At 42.4% G+C, this 27,898-nt stretch overlaps 1 protein-coding gene across 2 annotated transcripts in view; it reads right to left on the bottom strand.

Annotated features, from left to right (window-relative positions):
• Positions 1 to 2,965: 2,965 nt before the first annotated feature.
• The window catches only part of vcanb (versican b), a 34,115-nt gene continuing 9,182 nt past the window's right edge, over positions 2,966 to 27,898 (bottom strand). For both annotated transcript variants that reach the window (XM_004572806.6, XM_012925183.5), the window contains exons 7-16: positions 23,615 to 24,319; positions 20,003 to 20,136; positions 18,402 to 19,725; positions 17,126 to 17,239; positions 16,909 to 17,022; positions 12,236 to 12,394; positions 11,493 to 11,575; positions 6,275 to 6,419; positions 4,658 to 4,840; positions 2,966 to 4,552 (exon numbers count right to left, since the gene is read on the bottom strand). In XM_004572806.6, coding sequence (XP_004572863.3) covers positions 4,305 to 4,552; positions 4,658 to 4,840; positions 6,275 to 6,419; positions 11,493 to 11,575; positions 12,236 to 12,394; positions 16,909 to 17,022; positions 17,126 to 17,239; positions 18,402 to 19,725; positions 20,003 to 20,136; positions 23,615 to 24,319 — 3,209 coding nt within the window. In that variant the 3' untranslated portion in view covers positions 2,966 to 4,304. The remainder of the gene's footprint in view (positions 4,553 to 4,657; positions 4,841 to 6,274; positions 6,420 to 11,492; positions 11,576 to 12,235; positions 12,395 to 16,908; positions 17,023 to 17,125; positions 17,240 to 18,401; positions 19,726 to 20,002; positions 20,137 to 23,614; positions 24,320 to 27,898) is intronic.

Here is a 27,898-nt window from a genome sequence, read left to right as displayed (position 1 = left end):
ACGGACCGGTAACCCATGGCAACGGACAGTTAACCCATAACAACGCATGTAAACGCATGGCAACGGACAGTTAACCCATAACAACGCATGTAAACGCATGGCAACGGACAGTTAACGCATGGCAACGGACAGTTAACCCATGGCAACGGTCATATAACCCATGGCAACGGACAGTTAACCCATAACAACGCATGTAAACGCATGGCAACGGACAGTTAACCCATAACAACGCATGTAAACGCATGGCAACGGACAGTTAACGCATGGCAACGGACAGTTAACCCATGGCAACGGACAGGTAACCCATGGCAACGGACCGGTTACCATGGCAACGGACCGGTTACCATGGCAACGGACCGGTAACCCATGGCAACGGACCGGTTACCATGGCAACGGACCGGTAACCCATGGCAACGGACAGTTAACCCATAACAACGCATGTAAACGCATGGCAATGGACAGTTAACCCATAACAACGCATGTAAACGCATGGCAACGGACAGTTAACCCATAACAACGCATGTAAACGCATGGCAACGGACAGTTAACGCATGGCAACGGACAGTTAACCCATGGCAACGGTCATATAACCCATGGCAACGGACAGTTAACCCATAACAACGCATGTAAACGCATGGCAACGGACCGGTAACCCATAACAACGCATGTAAACGCATGGCAACGGACAGTTAACCCATAACAATGCATGTAAACGCATGGCAACGGACAGTTAACGCATGGCAACGGACAGTTAACCCATGGCAACGGTCATATAACCCATGGCAACGGACAGTTAACCCATAACAACGCATGTAAACGCATGGCAACGGACAGTTAACCCATAACAACGCATGTAAACGCATGGCAACGGACAGTTAACGCATGGCAACGGACAGTTAACCCATGGCAACGGTCAGGTAACCCATGGCAACGGACCGGTTACCATGGCAACGGACCGGTAACCCATGGCAACGGACCGGTTACCATGGCAACGGACCGGTAACCCATGGCAACGGACAGTTAACCCATAACAACGCATGTAAACGCATGGCAACGGACAGTTAACCCATAACAACGCATGTAAACGCATGGCAACGGACAGTTAACGCATGGCAACGGACAGTTAACCCATGGCAACGGTCATATAACCCATGGCAACGGACAGTTAACCCATAACAACGCATGTAAACGCATGGCAACGGACAGTTAACCCATAACAACGCATGTAAACGCATGGCAACGGACAGTTAACGCATGGCAACGGACAGTTAACCCATGGCAACGGACAGGTAACCCATGGCAACGGACCGGTTACCATGGCAACGGACCGGTTACCATGGCAACGGACCGGTAACCCATGGCAACGGACCGGTTACCATGGCAACGGACCGGTAACCCATGGCAACGGACAGTTAACCCATAACAACGCATGTAAACGCATGGCAATGGACAGTTAACCCATAACAACGCATGTAAACGCATGGCAACGGACAGTTAACCCATAACAACGCATGTAAACGCATGGCAACGGACAGTTAACGCATGGCAACGGACAGTTAACCCATGGCAACGGTCATATAACCCATGGCAACGGACAGTTAACCCATAACGACGCATGTAAACGCATGGCAACGGACAGTTAACCCATAACAACGCATGTAAACGCATGGCAACGGACAGTTAACCCATAACAACGCATGTAAACGCATGGCAACGGACAGTTAACGCATGGCAACGGACAGTTAACGCATGGCAACGGTCATATAACCCATGGCAACGGACAGTTAACCCATAACAACGCATGTAAACGCATGGCAACGGACAGTTAACCCATAACAACGCATGTAAACGCATGGCAACGGACAGTTAACGCATGGCAACGGACAGTTAACCCATGGCAACGGACAGGTAACCCATGGCAACGGACCGGTTACCATGGCAACGGACCGGTTACCATGGCAACGGACCGGTAACCCATGGCAACGGACCGGTTACCATGGCAACGGACCGGTAACCCATGGCAACGGACAGTTAACCCATAACAACGCATGTAAACGCATGGCAACGGACAGTTAACCCATAACAACGCATGTAAACGCATGGCAACGGACAGTTAACCCATAACAACACATTTAAACGCATGGCAACGGACAGTTAACCCATGGCAACGGTCATATAACCCATGGCAACGGACAGTTAACCCATAACAACGCATGTAAACGCATGGCAACGGACAGTTAACCCATAACAACACATGTAAACGCATGGCAACGGACAGTTAACGCATGGCAACGGACAGTTAACCCATGGCAACGGTCAGGTAACCCATGGCAACGGACCGGTTACCATGGCAACGGACCGGTAACCCATGGCAACGGACCGGTAACCCATGGCAACGGACAGTTAACCCATAACAACGCATGTAAACGCATGGCAACGGACAGTTAACCCATAACAACGCATGTAAACGCATGGCAACGGACAGTTAACGCATGGCAACGGACAGTTAACCCATGGCAACGGTCATATAACCCATGGCAACGGACAGTTAACCCATAACAACGCATGTAAACGCATGGCAACGGACAGTTAACGCATGGCAACTAGCAGCTGGTTCATTTGTGCTGCCCAATGCTCATGGAGTGCCGTCAGCTTCTTCAGCCAGTAAGCGCGACTCATGTCGGGGGCTGGTGCTGTCTAGCTCTTACTACTGGAGACCTTCTCTTGAATGTTTGCCACTGTGATGGTTACTGTACCTTGTTCAGGGAGTTTGCTGTGGTCTGCTCTTAGATTCACGAGCCATTGAGCATTACCGTTATGGGCTGCGTCCTTCTCCCATGTGCTTTTCCAATATTGCTCCGCCTCCAGCCTTGGTGGTGCTGTTCTCATATTGTTACATACTATTATGCAACATACTAAAGGAAAATGTATGAAGGACATGAAGACAACGTGAGATGCATAAAAAAAATCTTATAGAGCAGGTGGTCATGTTTATTTGTTTCTTATACATTCTCTTATTCCTTGAAAACAATAAACAAACTGATTCCACGTCTACAGGAAAAGGCAACATGAAGGTATGTGTCTAATAATGTAAAAATAACGTAGAAATAACCAGAAGTGTTTTCATTGACAATAGAGGAAGTCAATTTTGAGTCACAGCACAATAAAGAAAATCAACAATCTCAATAAAACTAGAGGACGGCATTGCGTATACATACTGTCAATGATAACATGATTTCTCAATAAGAAAGATCATGACAAGAGTCTGTAAACAGTGCAGAAGATATCACTTCAGTTCCATGGACCTTTATTCAATATCACAGTCCTTTCATAGTTTTGAAGTATACAATAAATTAAATTCTTATGGCTTCAGATAATATTTATAATATATATCCTATGATTAATAGCCACAGCATAGACAGACGACATATTCATCACAATTTCCTATTTGTGTTCATCAAATCTCAATTAAGAAAAAAACTCAGGTAAAATATTTTGTACAAAATCATAGACAAACAATGAAAAACAATGAGTTCAGATAGGCAGACACATTGAAAATGTGGTCAAAGGTAACAATCTGAGGTGATTTGAGGTGGGGAATTCTTGCTCATCTTTATAATTCAGTGACAAGTTCAAAGTTGTCATTTTTTGTTAGTTTTGCTCAAGAACTGCTAAAATGTTTCCATTTAATTTTTCCATTTCCATCCCTTTTAAAAGTTAACAAAGTGTGAGTGTCTTTAACCAGCTTGGACGTGACTACACTGTTTAACAAAGAATAAAGACTTGAATTCCTTTTAATGAAAAATTTGCCACTGAGCTGCATTAAAATCTGACAGAAGGCACTAGACTTATGAGCGCAGGTTAAAAGCTGATGGCTTAAGTTACACTGAACACTTTGACTATTAAGTGTAGAACGCATTGAGGAGCTAAAGGCTGCAGTGCTCCTGTGTTGTGACTGATAGACCTGGTTTTAGGGCGACCTCCTTAGGAGACATGGCTGTGTATATCTATATCAGACACAACATATCCAAGTATTTGAACAATGGCACTAGCTGGTGTTTGAAGCAGTGAAAAGGAAGCATATCAATAATCTGAGCACCATGGTTTTGTGGGGAGACTGATGTGGTCAATAAATGAAGTTTGGAAATGAAGCTAAACTGTCCTTGGTGTCTGATCCTGGAATGTAATTGTAAAAATGTCCCCTCAAGAGACACTGATAGACAGTTCAGTGGAACATCACTCTCTATCGGTGCCTCTAGACAGACTGCTGCAATTAGTCATCACCAAAAATCTGATGTCCACAACTACAAATCCACTGAGTGTTTCATCTGATCCTGGCTGCGAGTGCGGACCTGCAGCTGCCTCTCCTTACTCAGCTGTCGATGACTCTGAATGGCGATCCAGTTGCTCTGCAGGATGTTGGAAATCTGCTGTTGCCCTTGGTTTTGTCTGTGTTCCTCCTGACTCTTGGTGTGGTGTTGATAGTGCCTGTGTTGATGCTTGTTCTGGGTGTGGCGGCGTTGAAGAACAAATGTCTTATGGTAGGTTGCAGCTGAGAGCACAGATGTAGAAATTAACTAAAAGTGAGTACAGTTGAAAATACTTTACAGACCTTTAATGAAAAAGTTAGCTAAAGTACAATTAGGAGGAGACTCACGGCTTGTGCAGGTGACTTTAGGCGAGTCCCACTGGCCGTTGGCCTGGCAGCGTATAGTTGGGGTGTGTCTCTGAATGAAGCCCTGCTTACACTGATAACGGAGCAGGGTGTTGATGTCATAGCGCAATTTTGTGGCCCCAAAAACTCGGGCATCCTTCACCACAGGAGGCTGACCGCATGATACTGTTGGCAGGAGATGCAGAGTTTAATAATGTTATTCACAAACCTGTACCAATCATTTCCATTGACACTTGGGACAGTGCAGGAAACTCTAAACATAAGCAAAGCTCTACATATTTGCTGCAGTTCTGTGAGTCCCAAGGAGAAAACTACAGCTGCCCAAAACACAACAAAGGCTCATCTCAGATCGGCCAAAAACATCTTGATGATCTCCAAGACTTTTATACTTTAGACTGACTGACAAGGCAAAAGTTGGACTTTTTGGACGTTTGAGTCCCATTACATCTGGCATCAAACTAACACAGCATTTCATAAACAGAACATCAGACTACCAGTCAAACATGGTGACTGGACTTCAGTAGTGGTAACTGGACTTCATGTCATTTTTAGCTTCTGGTGTGAATAAACATGGTCTCTAATGATGTAGCCAGGTCTCCATGATTATTAACACGCAACAGTCCCAAATAGAGGAGGTAGTTTCCAGCAATAGCTCTAGTTTGTTGGTCTTCATATGCAAGATGGCTCTTCCATATGTTGAGTAATGGGGATTTAAATGGTTAGCATGCTTGCTTGGTATCCCAGCTGTGCTCCCTATGCCACCTGTGCTACTTTCCAGGGTTGAGAACAAACCAGGAAGATTCTGGCAGTCTGGCTATATCTGGCATGCTGTACAACATATGACTCCCGTGGAACTCTCTAATAACTATACCCTGACACTGTAATATGATGTTCTCAACCTCCATGTGACTATAGATGTGTTAAATGGCAACTGGCACCCGTTAGACCACACACCACCATCTTTGTATTTTGTTTTTACTCTTTGTCAAAAACCAAAATTTGATTGATGATCTGAAACATGTGTCAAATATGCAAAAAAATGTGCATTTTTTAATACAATGCACAGCACTGTAAGTGAAAGATAAAGATAAGTAAAAGATAAAGACTGTACTGTGATTCTGTTGTTTAAGGTTAGAATGATCACCGAGACAAAATTAGAAGCAAAAGACAACACTTACTTTTTCATCCACACCCCATGTAAGTACTGCACTGAACAAAACAAAGCTAACGCAAAAGTACAGTTCCTCTCGTGGCCACTTGAGGCTGGCCTCTAAACCTAATCCATGTTGAAGAGTCTGGTACAGAACACAGCTTTGGCAACTGCTGGCAATAAAACTAAACTAAATTGAAAAGACTGTTACTTGGTCTGCAGACTTAGTCTGCACAAATTAGCTAATATGTGTCTGTGTATTACACCTGCACAGTTTATGAATGCAGCTCATTCTATGTTTACTATCCCTAGCCAATAACTTTGAAGCTAAGCTTCAAAGTTAAAGTTAAATAAAAAAGCTTCTCTAAGCTTTTTTACTTAAAGAAAGCATTCTTCCCAGTTGTCCTTTAGTCTCCAAAGAGAACACGTATGTTTTTCCATGTGCATACCTGTTCCCTTTTTGCAGGTAAATGTCAGGTGATAGTTGCAGGGCACGTCATTCCACTGTCCTCCCTCATGCCAGATCATCACCACACAGTCCTCTCCTGACTGGAAGAAGCTGTCCGGCTGGTTTGGCCTCCAATGGTCATATTGCTATCAGAAGACAAATTACAAAGGGCATTATGTTACAGACTGTCTAATTAAATTAGTTTACAAAGTAATGCTGTTACATTTAAGATGGCATGTGCACTTAGCGACCAGCAATGAACAAGCGCTTAGCATCCTAAGTTTGTTTTTCTGTTTTTTTGTGTTTGTTTTTTTTCCTTTTCTAAATAAGGCCCCAGCTGTGCTGGCCTGTTTCCCATGATGCGTGTGAGGCTGTAAGCCCGCTGAGGATTGTTTACTCCCGTGAGGAGCTGCTACAACTTAACTTCTTGTATGGTGGTAAGGACCTCATCCCATGTATGCTGGGTTTTATACCAAAAGACAGAACAAGTGATAAGAGGAAGACAAAAAGAGGGAGACATGGAGGTGTTAAATTGTGTCTGAGGAGACAACAGGTCAGTCGAACTCCCCTGCCCTCTGTTATCCTGGGAAATGTTCAGTCTGTGAGCAGCAAGCTGCATGAACTCCAGCGGAACGTTAGGTTCCAGAAAGACTTCACACAGGCACAGCTGTGTGATGACTTTTTCTGAGACATGGCTGACAGAGCAGGACCAGGACGTCGATTTTTCAATTGACGGATTTGGAGCTCTCTGAGAGAGCTCAGAAAGCTCCAAATTGCCAGTCTTGGCAGCCGGGGGTCAGTCCGCCAGGGCCTCCGCTCCTGGCCGCCACCCGGCACACAATGCACCCGACCCCTATGGCGCCTCCTGCGGGTGGTGGGCCTGCGGGAGGATGGGCCCATGTCTCCTCTTCGGGCTGTGCCCGGCCGGGCCCCATGGACTAAGGCCCGGCCACCAGACGCTCGCCCTCAGGCACCCGCCCTGGGCCTGGCTCCAGGGTGGGGCCCCGGTAACCCTATCCCGGGCAGGGTAAACTGTTCCCTCGATGTTCTTTTCATAAGGGTCTTCTGAATCGCTCTTTGTCTGGTCCCTCACCCTCAGAGTAGAGCCGCTGCTGCTCCACATCGAAAGGAGCCAGCTGAGGTGGTTCGGGCATCTGACAAGGATGCCCCCTGGGCTCCTCCTGGGTGAGGTGTTCCAGGCATGTCCCACCGGGAGGAGGCCCCAGGGCAGACCCAGGACACGCTGGAGAGATAATATCTCTCGGCTGGCCTGGGAACGCCTTGGTGTTCCCCCGGATAAGCTGGAGGAGGAGGTGGCTGGGGAGAGGGAGGTCTGGGCCTCTTTGCTTAGGCTGCTTCCCCTGCGACCTGGCCTCGGATAAAGCGGATGAGGATGGATGGATGGATGGATGGATGGATGGATGGATGGATGGATTTGGAGCTCCATTTCATCGGGATCAGGATGTGGGGGTAAAGGGGAAATCCCAAGGAGGGGGAGTATGCTTGTATGTGAATAAACGTTACTATAGCGCTGTGACTGTTAGAGAGTTTATTTGCACACCAGACGTTGAACTTTTATCGGTTGCCACTGTGCCCTTTTTGCCCCCCTCATGAGTTTCCACAACTTTTCAGTACTATAGTCTATGTTCACCCGAGGGCTCACCTCTCCCCCTCCACCTCAACATTATCACAGAAGTAGGGCATAAGCTACAGGCACTTTTTTTGTTTGGTGACATGGTTCAGTCAGACCTCTGTCACAGAGAAAAAACTCATTGAATCAGATAGTGAGATGGTCCTGACAGGTGAGTCACAGCCCTGTCTAGCCTCCCTGTACTTTCAACAGATACAAAGGATGGCTTTATCAATTGTTAATAATGGCCCCCCATCCTCTATGGGGTGAATTTCAGCTTCTTTCCTCTGGACGGAGGTTTCTAGTCCCAAGTTAGCAACATAAAAACAGCTTTGTCCCTACTGGTGCTACTGTTTTATTTGATTCATCTTCATCTTATTTATATTGTTTTTTATCACGCATCTAATTATCAAATATGTGTTTGTCAGGTTTAATGGGTGTGTGTGTGCTTTGTGAGTGGATGCCAAATGCTATCATTTTTTTATGTAAAGCAAATTTACCTAGGGATAGAAATAAAGTAATCTTGAACCTTGAACTGCAAATTTAGCAAAAACATACATTACTGGCCAAATATTTTAGGTACTTGTGATCTTAGTTGTGATTTAAGCACCTTTCCTGTTCTCGGAAAATGCACAGGAAAAAACAAATTCAATTCAGGTTTATTTATATAGGGTCAAATCACACTTAAAAAAACAAGATCATTTGGGGGGATTTTTAACCTGTCAGCCTGACACTGTGTGGACACCAAGGTTTGTAAATAAGAGAACTTGAAAATGAGTTGTATCTGCTAAAAATCTACAAGTTAGAATCTTAGTGGCCTCAAACTCAAATTCGAAGTCAGGTTTTCTGAAAAACTTGTCAATGCGATAACTCAAAAATTAGGTAATGTAGGATTTTGAAACTGCTGGATGGTTAAGGGGCAGCACTGGCTGTTGCCAGTATTTTTCTCATTAATGTCCTCTTTACGATCGTAGCTACTGATAGCTGTATCTACTTATAGACAACTTATGGACAATATCTCTTTTGTGAATATAGACTATGAAGTCCCCACCTATCCTCTTCAGAAGGCAGTCAATACTCATCACATGTGACTGGATGTAATTCATAAAATATACAGACAGTGGTGCTGCAGAGACAAAAAAACAACAGGCCTAAACAAACCCAAGGTTGTGTGGCCTTATATACCAGACGAAATACACAAAAAGTTCATTTTTGTTCATTTTATACTGTATATCTACTGCACGCACTTAACATGGTGTATGGCTCCGATTTGACCCCATTCAGGGTGTGTCTGTATTAAGAATGATAACACATGACACAGTCCTCCCTCTTCAGGATCAGATTTCAATTTTCTTGCTCTGAGTTTCCAGCAGATGAACCATGTGTTTGAGATTGTGTCATCACTGCCTACAACTGCTACATCACATGAACATTTTGCCCCGAATAAGGTTTATTGCCAATTTAAATTCAATTCAATTTTATTTATATATCACCAAAGGTGCTTTATATTAAAAGGTAAAGACTACAATAATATAGAGAAACCCCAACAATCAGATGCCCCTTTATGAGCAAGTGCTTTAGCAACAGTGGGAAGGAAAAACTCTCTTTTAATAGGAAAAATCCTCCACCAGGACCAGCTTCAGGGAAGGGTGGCCAGAGTAGTAATAATAACTAATGCAAAATGGTTTATAAACACATAGTGAGTGATAAAAGATCAGTGTTGCCACGCTGAAGGCTTTTCAGGGAGTTTTTAGGGCCTCCTGATAATAACGAATTACAGTAGTCCAGCATAGAAGTAATAAATGCATGAACTAGATTTTCAGCATCACTTTGAAACAGGATGTTTCAAATTTTAGAGATACTGCGCAAATGGAAGAAAGCAGTCCTGCAAAGTTGCTTAATATGCGCATTGAAGTACATATGCTGGTCAAAAATGACTCCAAGAATTCTCACAGTGGAGGCCAAGGTAATGGCATCTAGTGTAAGTGTAAGATATCATATTTCTAAGATATTTATGGCCGAGTAAAATAACATCAGTTTTATCTGAATTTAGAAGAAGGAAATTAATCATCCACATCATTATATCTTTAAGATATAATCTCTATTCCTAGAGATTAACTCAAGTGATCTTAACCCAGCTTTTTAAGTAGCTTTTTAAGTAGTGGTTTAATTACTGCCAGCTTGAACGCCTGTGGGACATAACCCATTAAAAGAGAGAGGCTGATGATATTTAAGATTGAAATCTTACTGCACCTGGTATTCCCAGATTGTACTGTACTAACCAGAGATCAGGCATGCTCAGAGTGGTACAGCAGCAAGTTAAATATAGCAACAGGTCGTAAACTTGACTGAGGATAAAATCAGCAACTTAGAGATGCAGAAGTAAAGATGGGCAGAGGTTCCCCAATCTGCAAAAAAAAAAAAAACCCCACACACACACAAAAAAACTGTCTACTAATTGTGGAACATTTTCTGAATAATTTTCTTCAATGAAGAAAAAAAGTAGGCCTCAATATTTCATCAGCTACAGTTCATAATATCATCATCTCTGCCTTCACGGGACAAGGCTGAAAATCAATCTGGGCCCTCAGGTGGCACAGCATTAAAAACAGGCATGATTCTGTCATTGGACTCGTGTTTTTTGAAGTCAAACAACATTCTGAAAGGTACAGTGTCTGAGAACATCTGAACCCCAACATATTTTCCACTGAAAATCAAAGAAATCTACCTGAACCTGTAGGCTCCATAACAGATTAGCAAACCACGTCTGGTTCTACTTGCACAGTAGAATGAATAAGAATATCAAAAATGAATAAAGATCATGGAATGAATCTTGAGGCCCAATCTGGCCCAAGTCCAGTTTGGTTCCAGTCATTCCCCACTTCATCTGGTTCTGATCTATTTTGGATTCGTTCATGTAAAATGGTTCATCTTGAAACTGTACTGAAATAAGCCTGACTAATGTAGATAGTAGACAGCTCCCTAAGAGTCGAGACATTTCTTGTAACGTGTTTGCTCTACATTTATTAAAGACTTGGAAAGCTGCCATGTGTTTTTCTTTCTTTCAGTTAAATGTGAAACTATTATACTCTGGCTATTAACAGTACCTTAATAAAACACCTCTGCTACTGCTATATGAGAGCCATCATGTATCATTGAAGGCTGATTTTAAATCAAATTGCAAATGGTTACACTGGGGAACAATATGGTAAATGGCCTGTATAGCGCTTTACTAGTCCCTAAGGACCCCAAAGTGCTTTACACATACAGTCATCCACACATTCACACACTGGTGATGGCAAGCTACATTGTAGCCACAGCCACTCTGGGGCACACTGACAGAGGCGAGGCTGCCAGACACTGGCGCCACCGGGCCCTCTGACCACCACCAGTAGGCAACGGGTGAAGTGTCTTGCCCAAGGACACAACGACCGAGACTGTCCGAGCCGGGGCTCGAACCGGCAACCTTCCGATTACAAGGCGAACTCCCAACTCTTGAGTCACGATCGCCCCACGATCAATAATCATTGATGTCTGTAAATCTAACTATATCCATAGCCACTTATCTTATCAATAGTGCTTATCTTACCATTGGTCTGCCATCAGTCCATCTGAAGTCTCTCTCAAACATCTTATCATTCAGGCCAATCCACTGGTAGTCACTTCCTAGATCTGCAGGGAAAAAGCACGATGCAGTGAGTCCGAGATCATTTTACCGAAGCAGAACCTGATCAATACCAAACAAAGCATTTTGGAGAGGAGTGTAAACAGACAACAAAGAATTATGGTGAAGCACCGTTGAGCTCAGTGTCAGTAGCTTCACCAGAGTTTACTTGCAGCTCCATCACTATTCTCAGACTGATTTCTGTAGTAGAGCAGTGACTGCAAATCGTGTAGCATTTGCTTGCGTTTTCAAATTTGGTAAAATTATTATTTATCATCAAAGTTTCATTGTTTGCTTGTTTGTTTTTTTACATACATTCGTTGTGAATGAAACCCAAAGACATGTTGAAATCAATGCAATCAAATAACAAAGCAGCTACTCAAAATGTAACTAATGTTTTAGGTAGCCATTTCTACTGTATTTTCAAAAATATGATCAGATTTAGTTTTAGACCATCCAACCAAAAGTAGTCTGGACGAGTGGTTGACCACAAACAACAAAGTTGTGCTGCTAGCATGGCCAAAAACTGTTTCATTTATGATATGCATTTTTAGTATTTGTACCCCGAAGGACTTTTTCACAGACTCTCTAGACCCATAATTCCTTATACTGTCGACTGATAGTATAAGGAACATTTTAGACACCTCATCGAAACAACACAAACTTACTATTGACAAAAATTTGCTCCTCATGCGACAGGATGCTGGTCAGGTGGGCTCCGTGTATCCGACATTCCCTCTCTGCAGCGTCCCAGGTCCGACGGTGTGTAAAGTGCTTGTAGCAGTGAGATTGAAACTTCTTCCAACCAAAACCACACATCTCAATGTCTGCAGAAAGAGAAAAACAAAATGTGAAAGAACCATCAAACGAGGTGGAAAAAATATTTCATATGATATACACTTTATCTTGACTTCTTGTGTTGGTGCAGAATTAAAAATGTGGTATGTATGTGGCTATATCATAACTAATGACAAGTCCCTACTTATCTTTAAGGCAATAAAACAAAATCCACATACTGAAATATCAAATTTAGGACATGCCAGGAGCTTCGGTTAACAACTACATCAAATAGGCTCTCAGAATGTTTGTTTCTACTGTCATTAACTATGAACAGGTTCACTGAAACTGCACTCCTGAAGACTTAAAACCATAGCCATGTTTGATAAAGCTACATTTAATCTGGCGGCAGATGCCGTGCTTGCAATCTGAATGTCAACCTGCCTGTATCCGAGGGATGCCCTTCTATTAGATTAACAGGTAAGAGACTTATCCTACACACCTACAGCCAGTCTAGAATCTTCAATTCACCAAACGTTGTGCATTTCGTAGGACTAAACTCCAAGGACTTAGCTTTAATATACAGATGTTACAATAGAAATTAACACCATGGGTTAACCCAAAAAACTGTGAACCACTGTTGTGATAGCCAGTATCTCTGACTAGGGTTCTTGGTTTTATTAGGCCAGCTAACAAAGACTATGTACACCTGTTTCATAGTACACCTCTCATTTCTGAATTAAATACCACGTTCTGACTGATTATTGTGACAGATCACCTGAATCCCTTTTGGCATCTTTTAACAGCCACTTTCATCAGGATAATGCAGAAAGAAATTGTTTGGCAAATCAATTTAATGAAGAAAATTAATTTAGTGGCTTTCAGTGGCCTTCTGAGCAACTAGATCACTGACTGGAAATAAAATGTTAGATAGTGACTTCAGCTTTGGTTGGTGAGGTCGCATTGTAAAGCCTTGAGCTGAGCACGTTCTTTTGGTGTTATAAAACCAGGTTTGACACTGCATGCCTTATCACAGCTTATCACGTGGTAGTGTCAGTCAAAAGCAAACTAATCCAAGTCACCTCTCCTTGTGATGGATGGATCCTAGTGTATTCAATAACACTTAAAAGCTGTGACTGAGATTTTAAACTAATCAATAAAGTGTTTACCAAGATCACAACTCAAAGGAGGAAAAGACTTCTATAGAACCTGTCACAGTATGCGGCACCACACTGTATGAATTTGCGAAGAGGACCCAAAATATAGACACCAACGAACTTGGACCAAAACTTGAATATTAACAAAAGGCGAGCGGGAAGTGGAAGCACAGGAGGAAACAGCTGCCACTAATCTGACATAACGAGACAAAAGAAGCAAAACTGACTACACTGACATAGGACATAGACCTTCAAAATAAAACAGGAAACTGAACGGAAAGCAGACATGACAATACAACTTCACAACAAGGACAAGAAGACAAGAAACATGACAGACTAACACCGAAGACCTAAGTGAAACATAAATAAACTAAAGGCAACCAAAAGATAATCCAATTACTCAACATAATAAAGGAATAACTTAAGAACTCAAAACGTAAACTGAAAACGCTGGGTCAGAGACCCAGGATCGTGACAGAACCAACCTTTTTGCTCTTGCAGACATCACCATTAGAAAGACCACAGGTGCAAATCAGTGTTTATACAGTATGGTCTATGGACCTGATACTACACAGGTTCTGATACAGCAGGACAGCAGCACTAATTTGACGATGAAAATAAAAACCGTATAAACTAAACAAACATAGTGGCAGAACACACAAAACTGAGAGAGATCATGACAATGAGCAGAGGCAAACAAGGGAACAGACCACAGGTGGGGATCGAGCTGAACATAGTCTAACTAACGAGACGGGGAACGAAAACAGAACATGCTGCAAACAGGACAGAAGACTATCAAAGTAAAACAGGAAGTATGAGAAACACACTGAGATGCAGACTGACTAAATACAAGGAACAGAGGGAGCAAGAGACAGAGGCACCACTGGGAAAGAAGCGAATAAACATGGAGACGGAGGCGAGACTATGGAGACACCGAACAAGGGATAGAACTTAAAATACATAACAGACATGGACTACACACGGAGGCATAACCGAGAAACAGACAAATTGAGCATTGAGACAGGACTGATTTCAAAGAGGGATACGACTACCGGAAACTAGACACAATATGACAGGAGGAGGGAAAATGTAAGGCTAGATAACAAATGAAAACCTAGCAATCAAAACTATAACAACCAAAACTAGGATCATGACAATAAAGAGCTGAAGCTGTCTGAGAGCAAAGGGAAGCTTCAACCAGCATTAGTATGCGGTTTCTACTAAACAGACTGTAAGACACAATATCTCTTACTATGAATAAGTGCCTTTTTTCAAACTTCATGTGGCATATTCAAGAAAATGTTTAGACTTTGCTGCTTCGTAACCACATTTTACCCACTCCTTAGGTGTTAATGTGTAGCTAATCGAACTTCTGTCTAAAAGTAGCTATACTACATTTCCCTGGTTGCCTATCACTGCCTTCTAGTACACTTCATAATCTGGAATCAGATTTTCATTTGTTGATGAAGTTACATGTTGTTTTGGAAACATGCTGTTGTAACGGTGAAGCTAACAGCAACACAACAGCTCTGAATTTTATTTCTGTGCTCTGGCCAGAGACGGTGAGAGAGAAAGAGAGGCACAGAGAGAGCTGAGGTCCAGCTGGGGAGTGAAAGCCCCTCACTGAATGAGCTCAGCAACACACAGTTGGACTTCATTAAGTCTCACAAACATCCAGTTGTCTGCAGGTCAAGCACACAGAGACACACACAAAGAGCTCATGTATAACACACATTCAACTTCATATACAAGTCACATAATCAGCCCTTTGCTTTGTCTGACCATACAAACAATGGCTGTTTTGTATCAGTGGCACCAGAATTATACATGCCAGTAAAGTCATGATGGACAGTATCTGTCGAGTCTTTTAAGGTAGTAGCCATCATCAACTGACCTCATTTTAATCCTGCCTCTGTGCAGCTACCTGGAATGAAAGGTGAGGTCTCTAATGAATGCAGCACTATAAGCCACAGCTCTCTGTCTGCCAGTTTGAAATTAGCAGAGTGGTCAGTTGAGTATGAAACATAGCATCACTCAGCATCACCCAGGATATTAAGCCCAGCCTGAAAAAACTGAAGCAGTATTGTCAGTATTGATTCAATTCCACACGCAGCTGCAAAAGCTTTCTGGAAAAATAGAGGGCAATTATTTTTCTTCCCTCATTCTTTCCATTGGCAAAAAGCTGCAAGAGGACAGCTGTGTCCCTGATTTTTGAACTCTTGCATATACTAGGAAGGAAAAATAAGCAGTAAACAGTCCATAATTTATGTCTGAGTGTCTACATTTAGCTTTACACACTGTATTCATCATTCAAATAGATACGCCCTGCAAACTGGGAATTCTTATAGCACCAATGTCTCTATTTTTTCCACAAGACCCCAACAATGCTGACTTGGATAAGCAGAACAAAATGCAAATTTCCTCAGGAGTGTAGGTACCACAATATTAAGCGCAAAGGATGTTTGGAAGAAAGCCGCTTCTCTCCAAAAAGATGATGTTGGCATGGCTTAGCTTTGCAGAGCTAAATTTGAACAACAAAACCAAAATGGAGATGTTTGACCATAATAAGAGCAGCATGTTTGGAGTAAACCAAACAGCCTAAACACCTCAGACCAACTGTCAGCACAGTGGTGGAGCGATGATGATTTGAGCACCTTGCAGTCACTGAGTGGAGCATCTTCTGCTTGGCACACACCCTTCTCCAGGTCCCAGTGTCACTGAACTAGCGAGTGGAGTGGCACACCACACTACACCTCCGCTACATTTTTGTTAAATAAATAATAGCACATAATATGTAATTTGTTCTTGTTCATCTGTGGTTGTATTTAACTCATTTCAAGACTTGCTAAGGACCAAATAACTTTTTAAATATCCTGATATATACTGTGAAACCTCAGAATTGACAGATCCAGTTGTTGTACTTTTATTCTACAATGACTGCATATGAATACATTAAGTAGTGTATAATGTATGACTCCAAACCATTAATAGACTGAGTAAAATAATTTAAGCAAGCAAATAAAAGCGGAATTTAGTTAAATGGCTTCTTATCATGACTACATGATACAAAAGAAAAACTATGGGGCCTCATTCTGAAACCAAACATTTTGCTCAGAGCAGCAGAAAAAAAAACTGTTGCTGCTGAGAACTGTTTCCTTGTTTGGAAAATATTAATCCTCGGAGTCCTCTTGTGTGCCTGAGTTTTGATTATCTGCTGAGTAACGGCAAAAATATTAGTCCTACGGCTGGAACTCATCTGTTGAAGAGCCAACGCCCAAAGCTGAATGATGGCCCAAAGACCCAAACTCTGCAGTAAGTTCAGACTTACTTGAAAAGAATATATCTGAGAACTGACTTCCATAGATGAATGATTTTGACACAGTTGCTTATTAATTCTGTTTCCTGACCTTGTTCACAGAACTCTCCTTTGTAGCTCGGGAGGCAGAGACAGGTGAAGGAGTTGATCCCATCCAGGCAAGTGGCTCCATTCAGACACGGGTTAGACTGGCACTCATCAATATCTTCAGACATGCAACACAGACCAGCATTATTATACATCCACCTGTCAGGAAGGGTCAGGATGGCTTGTTAAAAGAGCACACCTGGCTCTGAGGCTCTCTGTACCTGTTTCACAGTGCCACCCGGTGTATCCAGGTGCACAGATGCAGACATTTTGTGGTCCTTTCTTGTAGCACGAGCCTCCGTTCTGACACACATTGGTTGAGCATGGCAGGAGATCTGCCAAGGAGACAATGAGAATGGAAAACGATTAAAATCATCAACATCACTAAGAGCGGTGAAACGTACTGCAGTTCAGAAAGGCTTTGCAACTCCTTATTGGCACAGCAGGGCTGTCCACGTTTGTGGTAATAGACACTCGGTTTGTTGGTGGGCTGACCTGCTCATATTAAAATATATCAGAAAATTCAACATCTGCACAAATGTTTACAAGGAACCTTCAATTGCAAACAGGACAGGCTTTTATCCTGCTGTGAATTTTTAATGCATATATTTGTAGAACCTCTCCATCTTCTAGAAAAGCGAGGCCAACAAGGGACAACTTAAATACACTGTTGCTACAAATCACATAGGCAAACCTGGAAGCTAAATGCTAAATGCTGCTTAGCCCTGCGACAGACTGGCGACCTGTCCAGTGTGTACCCTGCCTCTTGCCCTAAGAGAGCTGGGATAAGCTGCAGCCACCCTGAAAAAGGTAAGCACAAGAGAATAAATGGATAAATAAAACTAAATTGAATGTCTTGGGTTCAAGACTCTGCATTTTTAAGCTGGATTTGGTCACTTCTGGTTTGAAAAACATCACACAATGCCAAAATGTTCGTTTTGTGAAGCCATGAAGTAACCGCATTTGAACAAGCAGGTGGACTAACATGTCAGCTAAGGACAGTAAGGTCAGCTCACGGATCTGACAGTACATTATTTGTCGTATAATTTCATTAAAACTGCTAGGTCAGGCCTACCAGACACCTGCTAGCTACCTCACATCTGACTGAAATCATCATGCCCCTAAAGTTTTACAAATCCATGAGGGTGTGTTAACAATGGGTGAGTTGTTATGAAGGTGGAAACTATGTAATAATTTTTTGTGAGCAGCTATTAAGCTGTCTATTTAATACTTGATGTGCAAAGGGAAAACCTTGTATTTGGGAACTTTAAAAGTGTATTACAGACTTTTGATAGCACAAGTGGGTATTACCATTGAAAAAGCATGTTCTATCCCTTTTAACTACGGCAGAAGGCTGAGAGAGGGCTCAGCTCAAACATTATAGCTGCTGCCAAAACTGGCAAAAATGTTAAGCAGGGGAACGAAACCAAGCTGCTGTGCTGTTTAAAACAACTGAAGCAGCTATGAACCAAACCAACAACAACAGAGTTCATGTACCTGTAATGTTTATAGTGCTGGTCATGACTGAATAAGTTGTGTCCGAGCTGGTCTCAGGTTGAACTGTGGCCACTGTCTGTTCAGGCATCTGAGGTTGGGACTCCACAAAAAAGGGGGTGATGTCTTTATCATTGTCTACAAACTTCTCCTCTGCTACAGCAGTGGCAGCCGGGTCAGGGATTAGAGCCCGCTGGGGGACAGAATAGCTTTTTTGCTCAGAAGTATAAAAGGGTGAAGTAGTGGAGAGTGTGGTCTGGTCTATGTTCTCCATGGTGGACAGGTCAGCATGTTCTCTGTAAAACTGAGCGTGGATGTCAGAGGAGGCAGACGGAGACTCAGTAGCGACAGCTGGATGGCTCTTATTTTCAAAGGAGGGATGGGTAAAGGGTTTAAGTTTGCTCATTTCTGCAGTTGTGCTCTTTACATTGGTGAAGGTCACAGCTGCCATGGCTGGTGAAACAGTAATAGCGACTTCTCTGAAAAGTTCCCCAGAAGCTCCCTCCTCATCAGACAGCTGGTCTGCACCAGAGTCTGGGTCTGTAACTGCAACATCACCTGATGAAACACCAAGCACATCTGCGATTTCTGTAGGTACTGCAGGTGAAGGCTGTTGGGTATAAAGGTCATTTGAAATCATAGTGCTAAGCATGGTGCTAAGACTGGGTGTGTCTGACGGGTATACATCTTGACCTGAAGCCTCATCTTCTCCAGAGGAAGACCCTTCAAAGTCCCCAGTCTGGGCCTGCTCAGTGGTTTCCTGTGACTTTGTGTCTGGGATAAAAGTCACAACCTCTGTTCCTCCGATTTCTGTCTCATCAGTCCTCGCATCCAACTGGTGTCCGGTAGCCAGGGTGGGTATAGCACCATCTGTAGAGCCCTCCTGCATACTGCCAACCTCATCGTCTGTGGAGTTGCTTGCAGAGCCTTCCATGTCCTCATCAGTTAAGGCAACATGAGCAACATCCTTGGAAACACCAAGCAGGACTGGAGTTGATATTGTAGAGACAGGGGGAGTGTATGTGGTTGAGACTGCTGTTTCATGTGGTTCTTGAGTGTTGACTCTCATGGCATCTGTAAAAACATAAGAAACTGTGTCTGCATCCAGGCCTGAGACTGCAACATCATCTGGGTATACAGCTTGAAGATAAATGCTCTTGTCCGTGGTTTCCTGTGGAAATATCTCCCCGGTTCCAGTTTCGAAGGTAAAGGGAGTCGTGCTGATGTCTTCTTCCTCCTCTACTTCTGTCTCATTCACATTTCCAGGAGTGGCCGTCTCAAACTGATCTCCTCTGGCCTCCTCTGGCTGCTGTGGTTCAGGTGTTACCTGGATGGATTGAAACAAATTGGCTATTTTTAACAAATGAGAAAGAATGACAAAGAGCCAGTAGCTTGACTCAGACCAGATTAGACTATTTTACACATTCACGGAGAGGGCGTCTGGTTGAATGATTTGAATGAATTAGTTTGCTGAAGACACAGCTGTGTTTACTAGTAGTGATAGAAAAAAATGGGAGAACACACAAACACAGACATACATATATATGTATATTGGAGGATTAAACTAGAATTATTTAGTAGACATATCAGTGTATAGAAAGTACCTCATGTTTTCCATTGAAAAAGCTGACTATTTGTGCCATATCAATCGGAGGCACCTCAAGGGAAGTGATCTCCCCGCTGCCCTGGATACCTTTACTGGTCACAGGCTGCTTCAGGAGGTCCACGAGACGTTTCACTAGAGGCAGATGATAAGCAGCCATATAACACATCAAGGCAAAAAACAAAAAAAGAAAAGAAAAACAAGCAACAAGTGTTATGATTTTATTCCTTACTTAAAGTGCAATGTCAGTACCAGGCCACAGCCTCTTGGGAAAAATCAAATAAATCACCATACAGCCTCTATGTTAAAATGACTAACTTTAGAGCAAATTTAAAATGGTTTGCAGCCTGGTAGAAAAGTTTTGCTTATTATAATTAAACTAGATCATCATGGTATTGTAGCATAAAGTCATGTATAATGAAGGCCTCAGAAACACAGGTCTAGAGACGGGTCAGTTATGAACTAGCAACCAGCAGTTGAGAGGAAAAACACATGTTCCTAGGCAGGTTGCTGGCAGTTTATGTGAAACTGATTGCTAAAGCCCCACTCACACTGGCTAAAGATCAGTCAGTGATCCCGAACAACAGGTGACATTCTGGTGGTTTCGTCGTAGTTAAGTGTGCTCTTGAGCGAGGGAATCACAGACAGCAGAAAAAAAGATGGATGTATCCACCACAACATCATATGTTGTTATGTTAAGTTCTGTTATAATGCCTCAAGCTAGACATTTTTGCTGCCTTAAACTTTTAAAACTCAAGACCAAGGGTCAGATTTGACTGTGATACTGACAGACATGCAGTTATAGTTAGAATCAAGGTAGCCAGTTTTAAAGCATATCTTGCTTACTAAGCTTTAAAAATCAATGTGATCGAGACCATAGACTCATCAGAAGAGTTTGTACTACATTCACAAAATCCAGCCAGGGTGGCTTCACCACAGACTACAATACATTCGGAAATCTTGGTTTGCCATCAGAATCCAAGCTTAAAGGCTTCACTTCGAAGACACACTAGCTATGGTGATCTTTTCATCGTAAACCTGCAGAGGTTTTTATATTTTTAATTTTTTAATATTCCTGATGACGTTTCTTCACCTTAACATCAGTAAAGCATTTGAAAGCAGAGCTTTTGCATTGTGGTACTGCAACTTCAGTGAAGGATCTAAGATCTTACAGCTCTGGCAAAAACCCACAGTAGCGCATTTCTGATATTTGTTAAAATGAGCCGAAGAGCATATTTGGATGGTTAACAGTTAAAAGTCTGAGTTTCCTATAATTAAGGTCAGTCTGTGCCAGCGGCTTCTCTCAAACAATGCATGCTTGTGTCTCTTCATTAAGACCTAGTGGTACACATGGAAGCTATACAGAGGGGAAGCAGAGTATGCAAATGTATATAGAGTCATAACAGAGAACTTACAGACCTTAAATTGTCTAAATATGTACAAAACTTCAGCAGAAAAAAACAGTTGACCAAGAAGCATGCTGTTACTGTTAAGTGACTAGTTAATTGGTCCATGTCAGCCTCTGTGTCACTCTGAACTTGACACCACATGAAGAAGTCATTCTTCATTGTAACACTCAATGGTTCAACTTTCCTAATTTCCTGAGGATATGAACTGAGAGTTGGAGGGCCTCATGTGATGGTATATTACACATGTAACAGAACAGGCCTTCATCATTTTAATAACAAACACAACTTCTGGAAGATGGTACCACTTGGCTAAGGGTAGCAAACACATATGCACTGTAATCTGAATCAATGATTATTAGGCTCTGGGCAGACAGGGCCTCTCTCTTGTCAAGTGCTATTAACCATTTCCAGGCACAAAATATGCCAAAACAAAGATCTGAGCAAGCTGGTGAAAATACAGTGTCTTTGTTTTACTGCTGTAAACACCACTGCATTCACTGCAAATCACGCCCTACATCTCACATTTGACAGCAAGTGATTTTAATTTTTTAATTATAAATATGTACTTTTGATATGGTTGTAATTCGAACGGAGAAATTTCTCTTCTCTCTAGAGAACCTAGATTAAAGACACAACACAGGACCTACTGTGGCCATATCCAGCCTAATCAGAAGGGGGAAAAATAACATGACTGCGTGCCAGTTCTTGGTTAGCCTGTTTAATGTAATCAAACATTGGTGGTAATGGTGCTAATTCAAACGAATTAAGAGAAAATGAAGTGTAGAATATAGGGATTGTTTGAGAACTTGTTAATTTTAGCAACTCAAACTGCTCCCTGGAGAAAAGATTATTACAGTCCAGTATTTGTGGTTTGTTGGCAACTCTTTGTGCAGAAATCCTGATGGGAAAGTTGAAGACCAAACTCTGTAGGCATGTCTAAAGCCAGCAGACTAATCACTCCATCAGACCTCCACTGTCTCTTTGCGTGTGAGTGAAAAGAAAGTGTTCAGAAAGACTGTTGATATACAGTGTTTGTCTTTTGCCGAACCCATCCTGTTTTTTCCAGTGCTGTGGTGTGTTTACAGTGTGTTTAACTACAAACTGGCTGCACAGCAATGACTGACTTCATTTCCACATCTGGCTCTACAAATACAGCATGTTTTGTGTGAAATGTGTGAGCATATAAAAAAAAGGTTGCACACCATGAGCTGTGTCCTTTGCCATTTTACACATGAAGTTCTTACTACAAATTGTTGATAGAATCGGGTCAGTCTACAGTTTGTTCCAGTGTTATTTCACTGCTGCAATGGATGCTGCCTCGGTATAACATGCAGTAGACAGGAGAGCCACTTGCAAGGTGCTGTTATCGCATTTCACCCCAATTGGTCGTGACAGATGGCCGCCCCTCCCTGAGCCTGGTTCTGTTGTTCTGGGTTTTTTCCCTGTATGTATTATTTTAGGGTCTACCTTACGACATAAAGCCTTGAGGCAATTAATGTTGTGATTTGACGCTGTATAAATACCATTGAATTGAATTATCTGCACTGTTATCACAGTGCTGCAAATCAGTGTGCTTACATTCAAGATTTCTCAATCATTTTAAAGCTGTGTTAACACTTATGTTTATACATAAACCTCTTTAGACTAGTATTTAGACAAGTTCAAGGCTGTGGTGTATGTGGCTCCACTGAGACAACAAAATCAGCTGTTCTTCAGTCCTTGACAGCACAACATAACAAACATAAAGTAATTCCCAAGATAAATGTTCTCAGCCAAAGCCTTTTACAAGATTCAGGAGGGCACATTGCACCACATGTTAGATAATAATCTTTTTATTGCCAATGGTGAAATATTCCCACTCTGGAGGTCTACCTCTACAGCCCCCATACTGGGGGCTTTAAATGCCTGCTGGCTTCCAGTTAATATGTTCTGTCGTGGGATAGATTATTATTTAAATCACGGCAAGAAAAAAAGACATGTTTTGGCATGGACATATGTGTGTTTTTGTCATCATACTTCTCCTTCTTTCTAGAGAACGATGCTTACATGACATGCTAACATGTACTTATTATTTTTGCCAGTACTTCCAACCAAATTTTCAACACAGTACTGGCATCTATATGCCATTTCTCTTAATGCTTTCCAGGGCCTAACAGTATGACTTAAATTACTACATGACTTATTTAACACCCCACCCAGCTCACCTGATTCTGACCCATTGGTGCTTTGCACATTGACAATGATGAGATGGATAGGAGGTTTTGCTGATGCCGTCTCAGGAATGTCCAGAGACTTCTCATGGTCAAATATCGTTTGAGCTCTAATGGTGTAATCCTCTTTGAAAACAACTGCAGGTTGTTCCCCCACTTCAGTAGTCCCAGCTGCAATGTCTGGCTTTGGTGTAAGGATCTCTGATGGAACTGGGTGTGCAGCGGCGTCTTCAACTGATGACGTTTCAACCCGTGCACTGATGTCCTGAAGTTTACTAGGCCTTGATGTGATCTCCGGGGTTGCTGTTGCTCCTACCTCAGACCCACCAGAGTTGCCCTGGCTGCTGCTTTCTTCCCCTCTGCCACTGGTCTCACCCCTGCCTGGTCCTGCCTGATCTAATTGGGAGATGTCCAGACATGGAGGCTGAGTGCGGGAGGTGGGTAATGGAGGCAGCTGCAAGATATCTCCTGATACAAGCTCTTGTGAAGTGGTAGTAAGAGTTGCTGAGGCTGTGGTGTGTGTAGAAGTAAGTGGGCTGTCTGTGGGTGAATGTCCAACAGGTTCTGGTCCTTTTCCTTGGATTTCAGCTCTTTCAACGTGTGAAGCTATTGTTGCATGGGGACTATATGTAGGGATGTCAGGTTTGTACACAATTGGAGTCATCAGGGAACTCGTAGTTGTTGGCTCTTCCAGTCTAACTGTAAAAGAGGGGAACACAGGAGCAAGACAAGAATTTAGAAGTGGGTCCTACAAAGAGCTCGGCAGTTAAGAAGTGCTGCCCAACTGCAACTCTGTTAATGAAAAAGGCATAATTTTTTCTTAGTCACTACAAAAAAAATAATTGCAAAACACATAATACTAATGTAAGGAAGCAACATTTTCACTAAAACTAGCCATATTCACAAGTCTTTCTTTATATCAAATGTGGTGGCAGCAAGAGGCGCTCCCTACTGGTTTGAATCACTGCAAGGGCCTAACAACACCAGTGCTGTCAGTGCAATCATTCTCATTTCCTCCTTTCTTTCTTTTCCATTTGTCCATGTTATTGTCAGTCATTCAGAAACAAATGCTAGGAAGGAAGAAGTGTTAGTGATCAACGTAGCAGTGAGTTACAAATGAGTATTTGCGAAAATCCTATTGTAAAGCTGGCATATACAGGGAGTGCAGAATTATTAGGCAAATGAGTATTTTGTCCACATCATCCTCTTCATGCATGTTGTCTTACTCCAAGCTTTATAGGCTCCAAAGCCTACTACCAATTAAGCATATTAGGTGATGTGCATCTCTGTAATGAGAAGGGGTGTGGTCTAATGACATCAACACCCTGTATCAGGTGTGCATAATTATTAGGCAACTTCCTTTCCTTTGGCAAAATGGGTCAAAAGAAGGACTTGACAGGCTCAGAAAAGTCAAAAATAGTGAGATATCTTGCAGAGGGATGCAGCAGTCTCAAAATTGCAAAGCTTCTGAAGCGTGATCATCGAACAATCAAGCGTTTCATTCAAAATAGTCAACAGGGTCGCAAGAAGCGTGTGGAAAAACCAAGGCGCAAAATAACTGCCCATGAACTGAGAAAAGTCAAGCGTGCAGCTGCCAAGATGCCACTTGCCACCAGTTTGGCCATATTTCAGAGCTGCAACATCACTGGAGTGCCCAAAAGCACAAGGTGTGCAATACTCAGAGACATGGCCAAGGTAAGAAAGGCTGAAAGACGACCACCACTGAACAAGACACACAAGCTGAAACTTCAAGACTGGGCCAAGAAATATCTCAAGACTGGTTTTTCTAAGGTTTTATGGACTGATGAAATGAGAGTGAGTCTTGATGGGCCAGATGGATGGGCCCGTGGCTGGATTGGTAAAGGGCAGAGAGCTCCAGTCCGACTCAGACGCCAGCAAGGTGGAGGTGGAGTACTGGTTTGGGCTGGTATCATCAAAGATGAGCTTGTGGGGCCTTTTCGGGTTGAGGATGGAGTCAAGCTCAACTCCCAGTCATACTGCCAGTTTCTGGAAGACACCTTCTTCAAGCAGTGGTACAGGAAGAAGTGCACACTTCAAGAAAAACATGATTTTCATGCAGGACAATGCTCCATCACACGCGTCCAAGTACTCCACAGCATGGCTGGCAAGAAAGGGTATAAAAGAAGAAAAACTAATGACATGGCCTCCTTGTTCACCTGATCTGAACCCCATTGAGAACCTGTGGTCCATCATCAAATGTGAGATTTACAAGGAGGGAAAACAGTACACCTCTCTGAACAGTGTCTGGGAGGCTGTGGTTGCTGCTGCACGCAATGTTGATGGTGAACAGATCAGAACACTGACAGAATCCATGGATGGCAGGCTTTTGAGTGTCCTTGCAAAGAAAGGTGGCTATATTGGTGGCTGATTTGTTTTTGTTTTGTTTTTGAATGTCAGAAACGTATATTTGTGAATGTGGAGATGTTATATTGGTTTCACTGGTAAAAAGAAATAATTGAAATGGGTATATATTTGTTTTTTGTTAAGTTGCCTAATAATTATGCACAGTAATAGTCACCTGCACACACAGATATCCCCCTAAAATAGCTAAAACTAACAACAAACTAAAAACTACTTCCAAAAACATTCAGCTTTGATATTAATGAGTTTTTTGGGTTCATTGAGAACATGGTTGTTGTTCAATAATAAAATTATTCCTCAAAAATACAACTTGCCTAATAATTCTGCACTCCCTGTAATGTAAAGAATGATTAGGTAGAAAATAAACCCGTCTGCTTTGGAAAATAAGACACAGCACCGGCAGTGGGAAAATGTGGAAAACTATGAGTGCGTTAAAAACCATTTAGCCAAGCAAGCAACATTTATACTGAGTGAAAAATGTTCACAGAATGAAATCAGCAAAACCAATGAGTCATTAAATAAAGAAACAGGAGTCTGGGAAGCTGTCAGACGGCAGCTAGCACACAGCAAGCTATAAAAGGAAATGCAGCAGATTGATTGCTGATTTTGGAAACATTAAGTCACCTGTCAAGAATGAAGCTGTTTCAGTCCCCAGAAAAAATAGCACACCCTCAAGACATAATAAAAATTATCTTAAAATTGGTTTAATACAACCTCAGATAAAGAACAAAAACATGACTTATTACACCGTATCAACTGAGGCAAAATACAGAAAGTGTGTGAAAAACTACGTAAAATTCTGTGTTTCCACGGGACTTAAGCTGCTAACCAAATTCACTTGATTATCTGATCATCAGTAAGTGTGAACACCTCTATAAATACTGATGGTTTGGCAGTTTGCACATTATCACATTATCAATTGTACATCAGTAATCAATCAGTCTAGGAAGGGTTATAATGTAAGGCTATATCCAAACCTTTCCAAGTCCATCATTGTACAGTTTGAACGATTATTCATAAGTGGAAAACACAGAAGACTTTTGCCAGTCATCTTAGCAGAGAAGACTGCTTTCTTGTCACGGTTTGTCTCACAAACAGCGTGGAGATAAGAGGTGTGGACCCAGGTGCAGACAATGATGAAGGGGAGTGTTTCAAACTGAGAATGAGCCTTTATTGTGGCTGTAAGAATTACCTCAAAACCACTATAAAAACCTAAACTGGGGACAGCTAAACATGAAGCTAGAAACATAAAACTAAATAACCTGAAACATGGAAACTTAGCTGGAGAGACAGTGGGGAAGATGAACAAGATGACTAACAGGCATAATACACAGAATGATACACAGATGCTCCAACAAAGAAGAGAGGTAACCACACACTAATAATAATAACGTATACTTTATTTATCCCCAAGGGGAAATTCCTCTCTGTATTTAACCCATTCACTCTGTGAAGCAGTGGGCAGCGGTGTGTAGGGACGGTACCTTGCTCAGGGTCACCGTTCAGTGGAATCGAACCCCCGACCTTCCGATCATGGGGCCATCACTCTACCTACTGAGCTATCCCTGACCTAAAATGCCACTAAATATTCACACAAGGTAACAAGGAGATGGCACACAGGAGTGAGACACAGCTGAACCTAATTAGACAAGACAATGGGGGAGGGGAGCAAAGCAGAATACATGACCTGAGACATGGACCTTCAAAGTAAAACAGGAAATACAACTGGCTCAAGGGCAGGGACTTGAAACTACACAGGGGACCAAAACCTAAGAACTAGAAATACAAAACAGAAATCATCACACTAGCAGTCAAACTCCAGATAAAAACAAAGATCAATAATCAGACAAAAACCAAAACACTGGGTCACCGACCCAGGACCGTGACAGTTCTAGA

Source organism: Maylandia zebra, linkage group LG7 (assembly GCF_041146795.1).
Source record: "Maylandia zebra isolate NMK-2024a linkage group LG7, Mzebra_GT3a, whole genome shotgun sequence".
Taxonomy (NCBI): domain Eukaryota; kingdom Metazoa; phylum Chordata; class Actinopteri; order Cichliformes; family Cichlidae; genus Maylandia; species Maylandia zebra.
The sequence above is the reverse complement of the archived record's forward strand: the minus strand, read 5'-3'. Positions and strand labels throughout refer to the sequence as shown.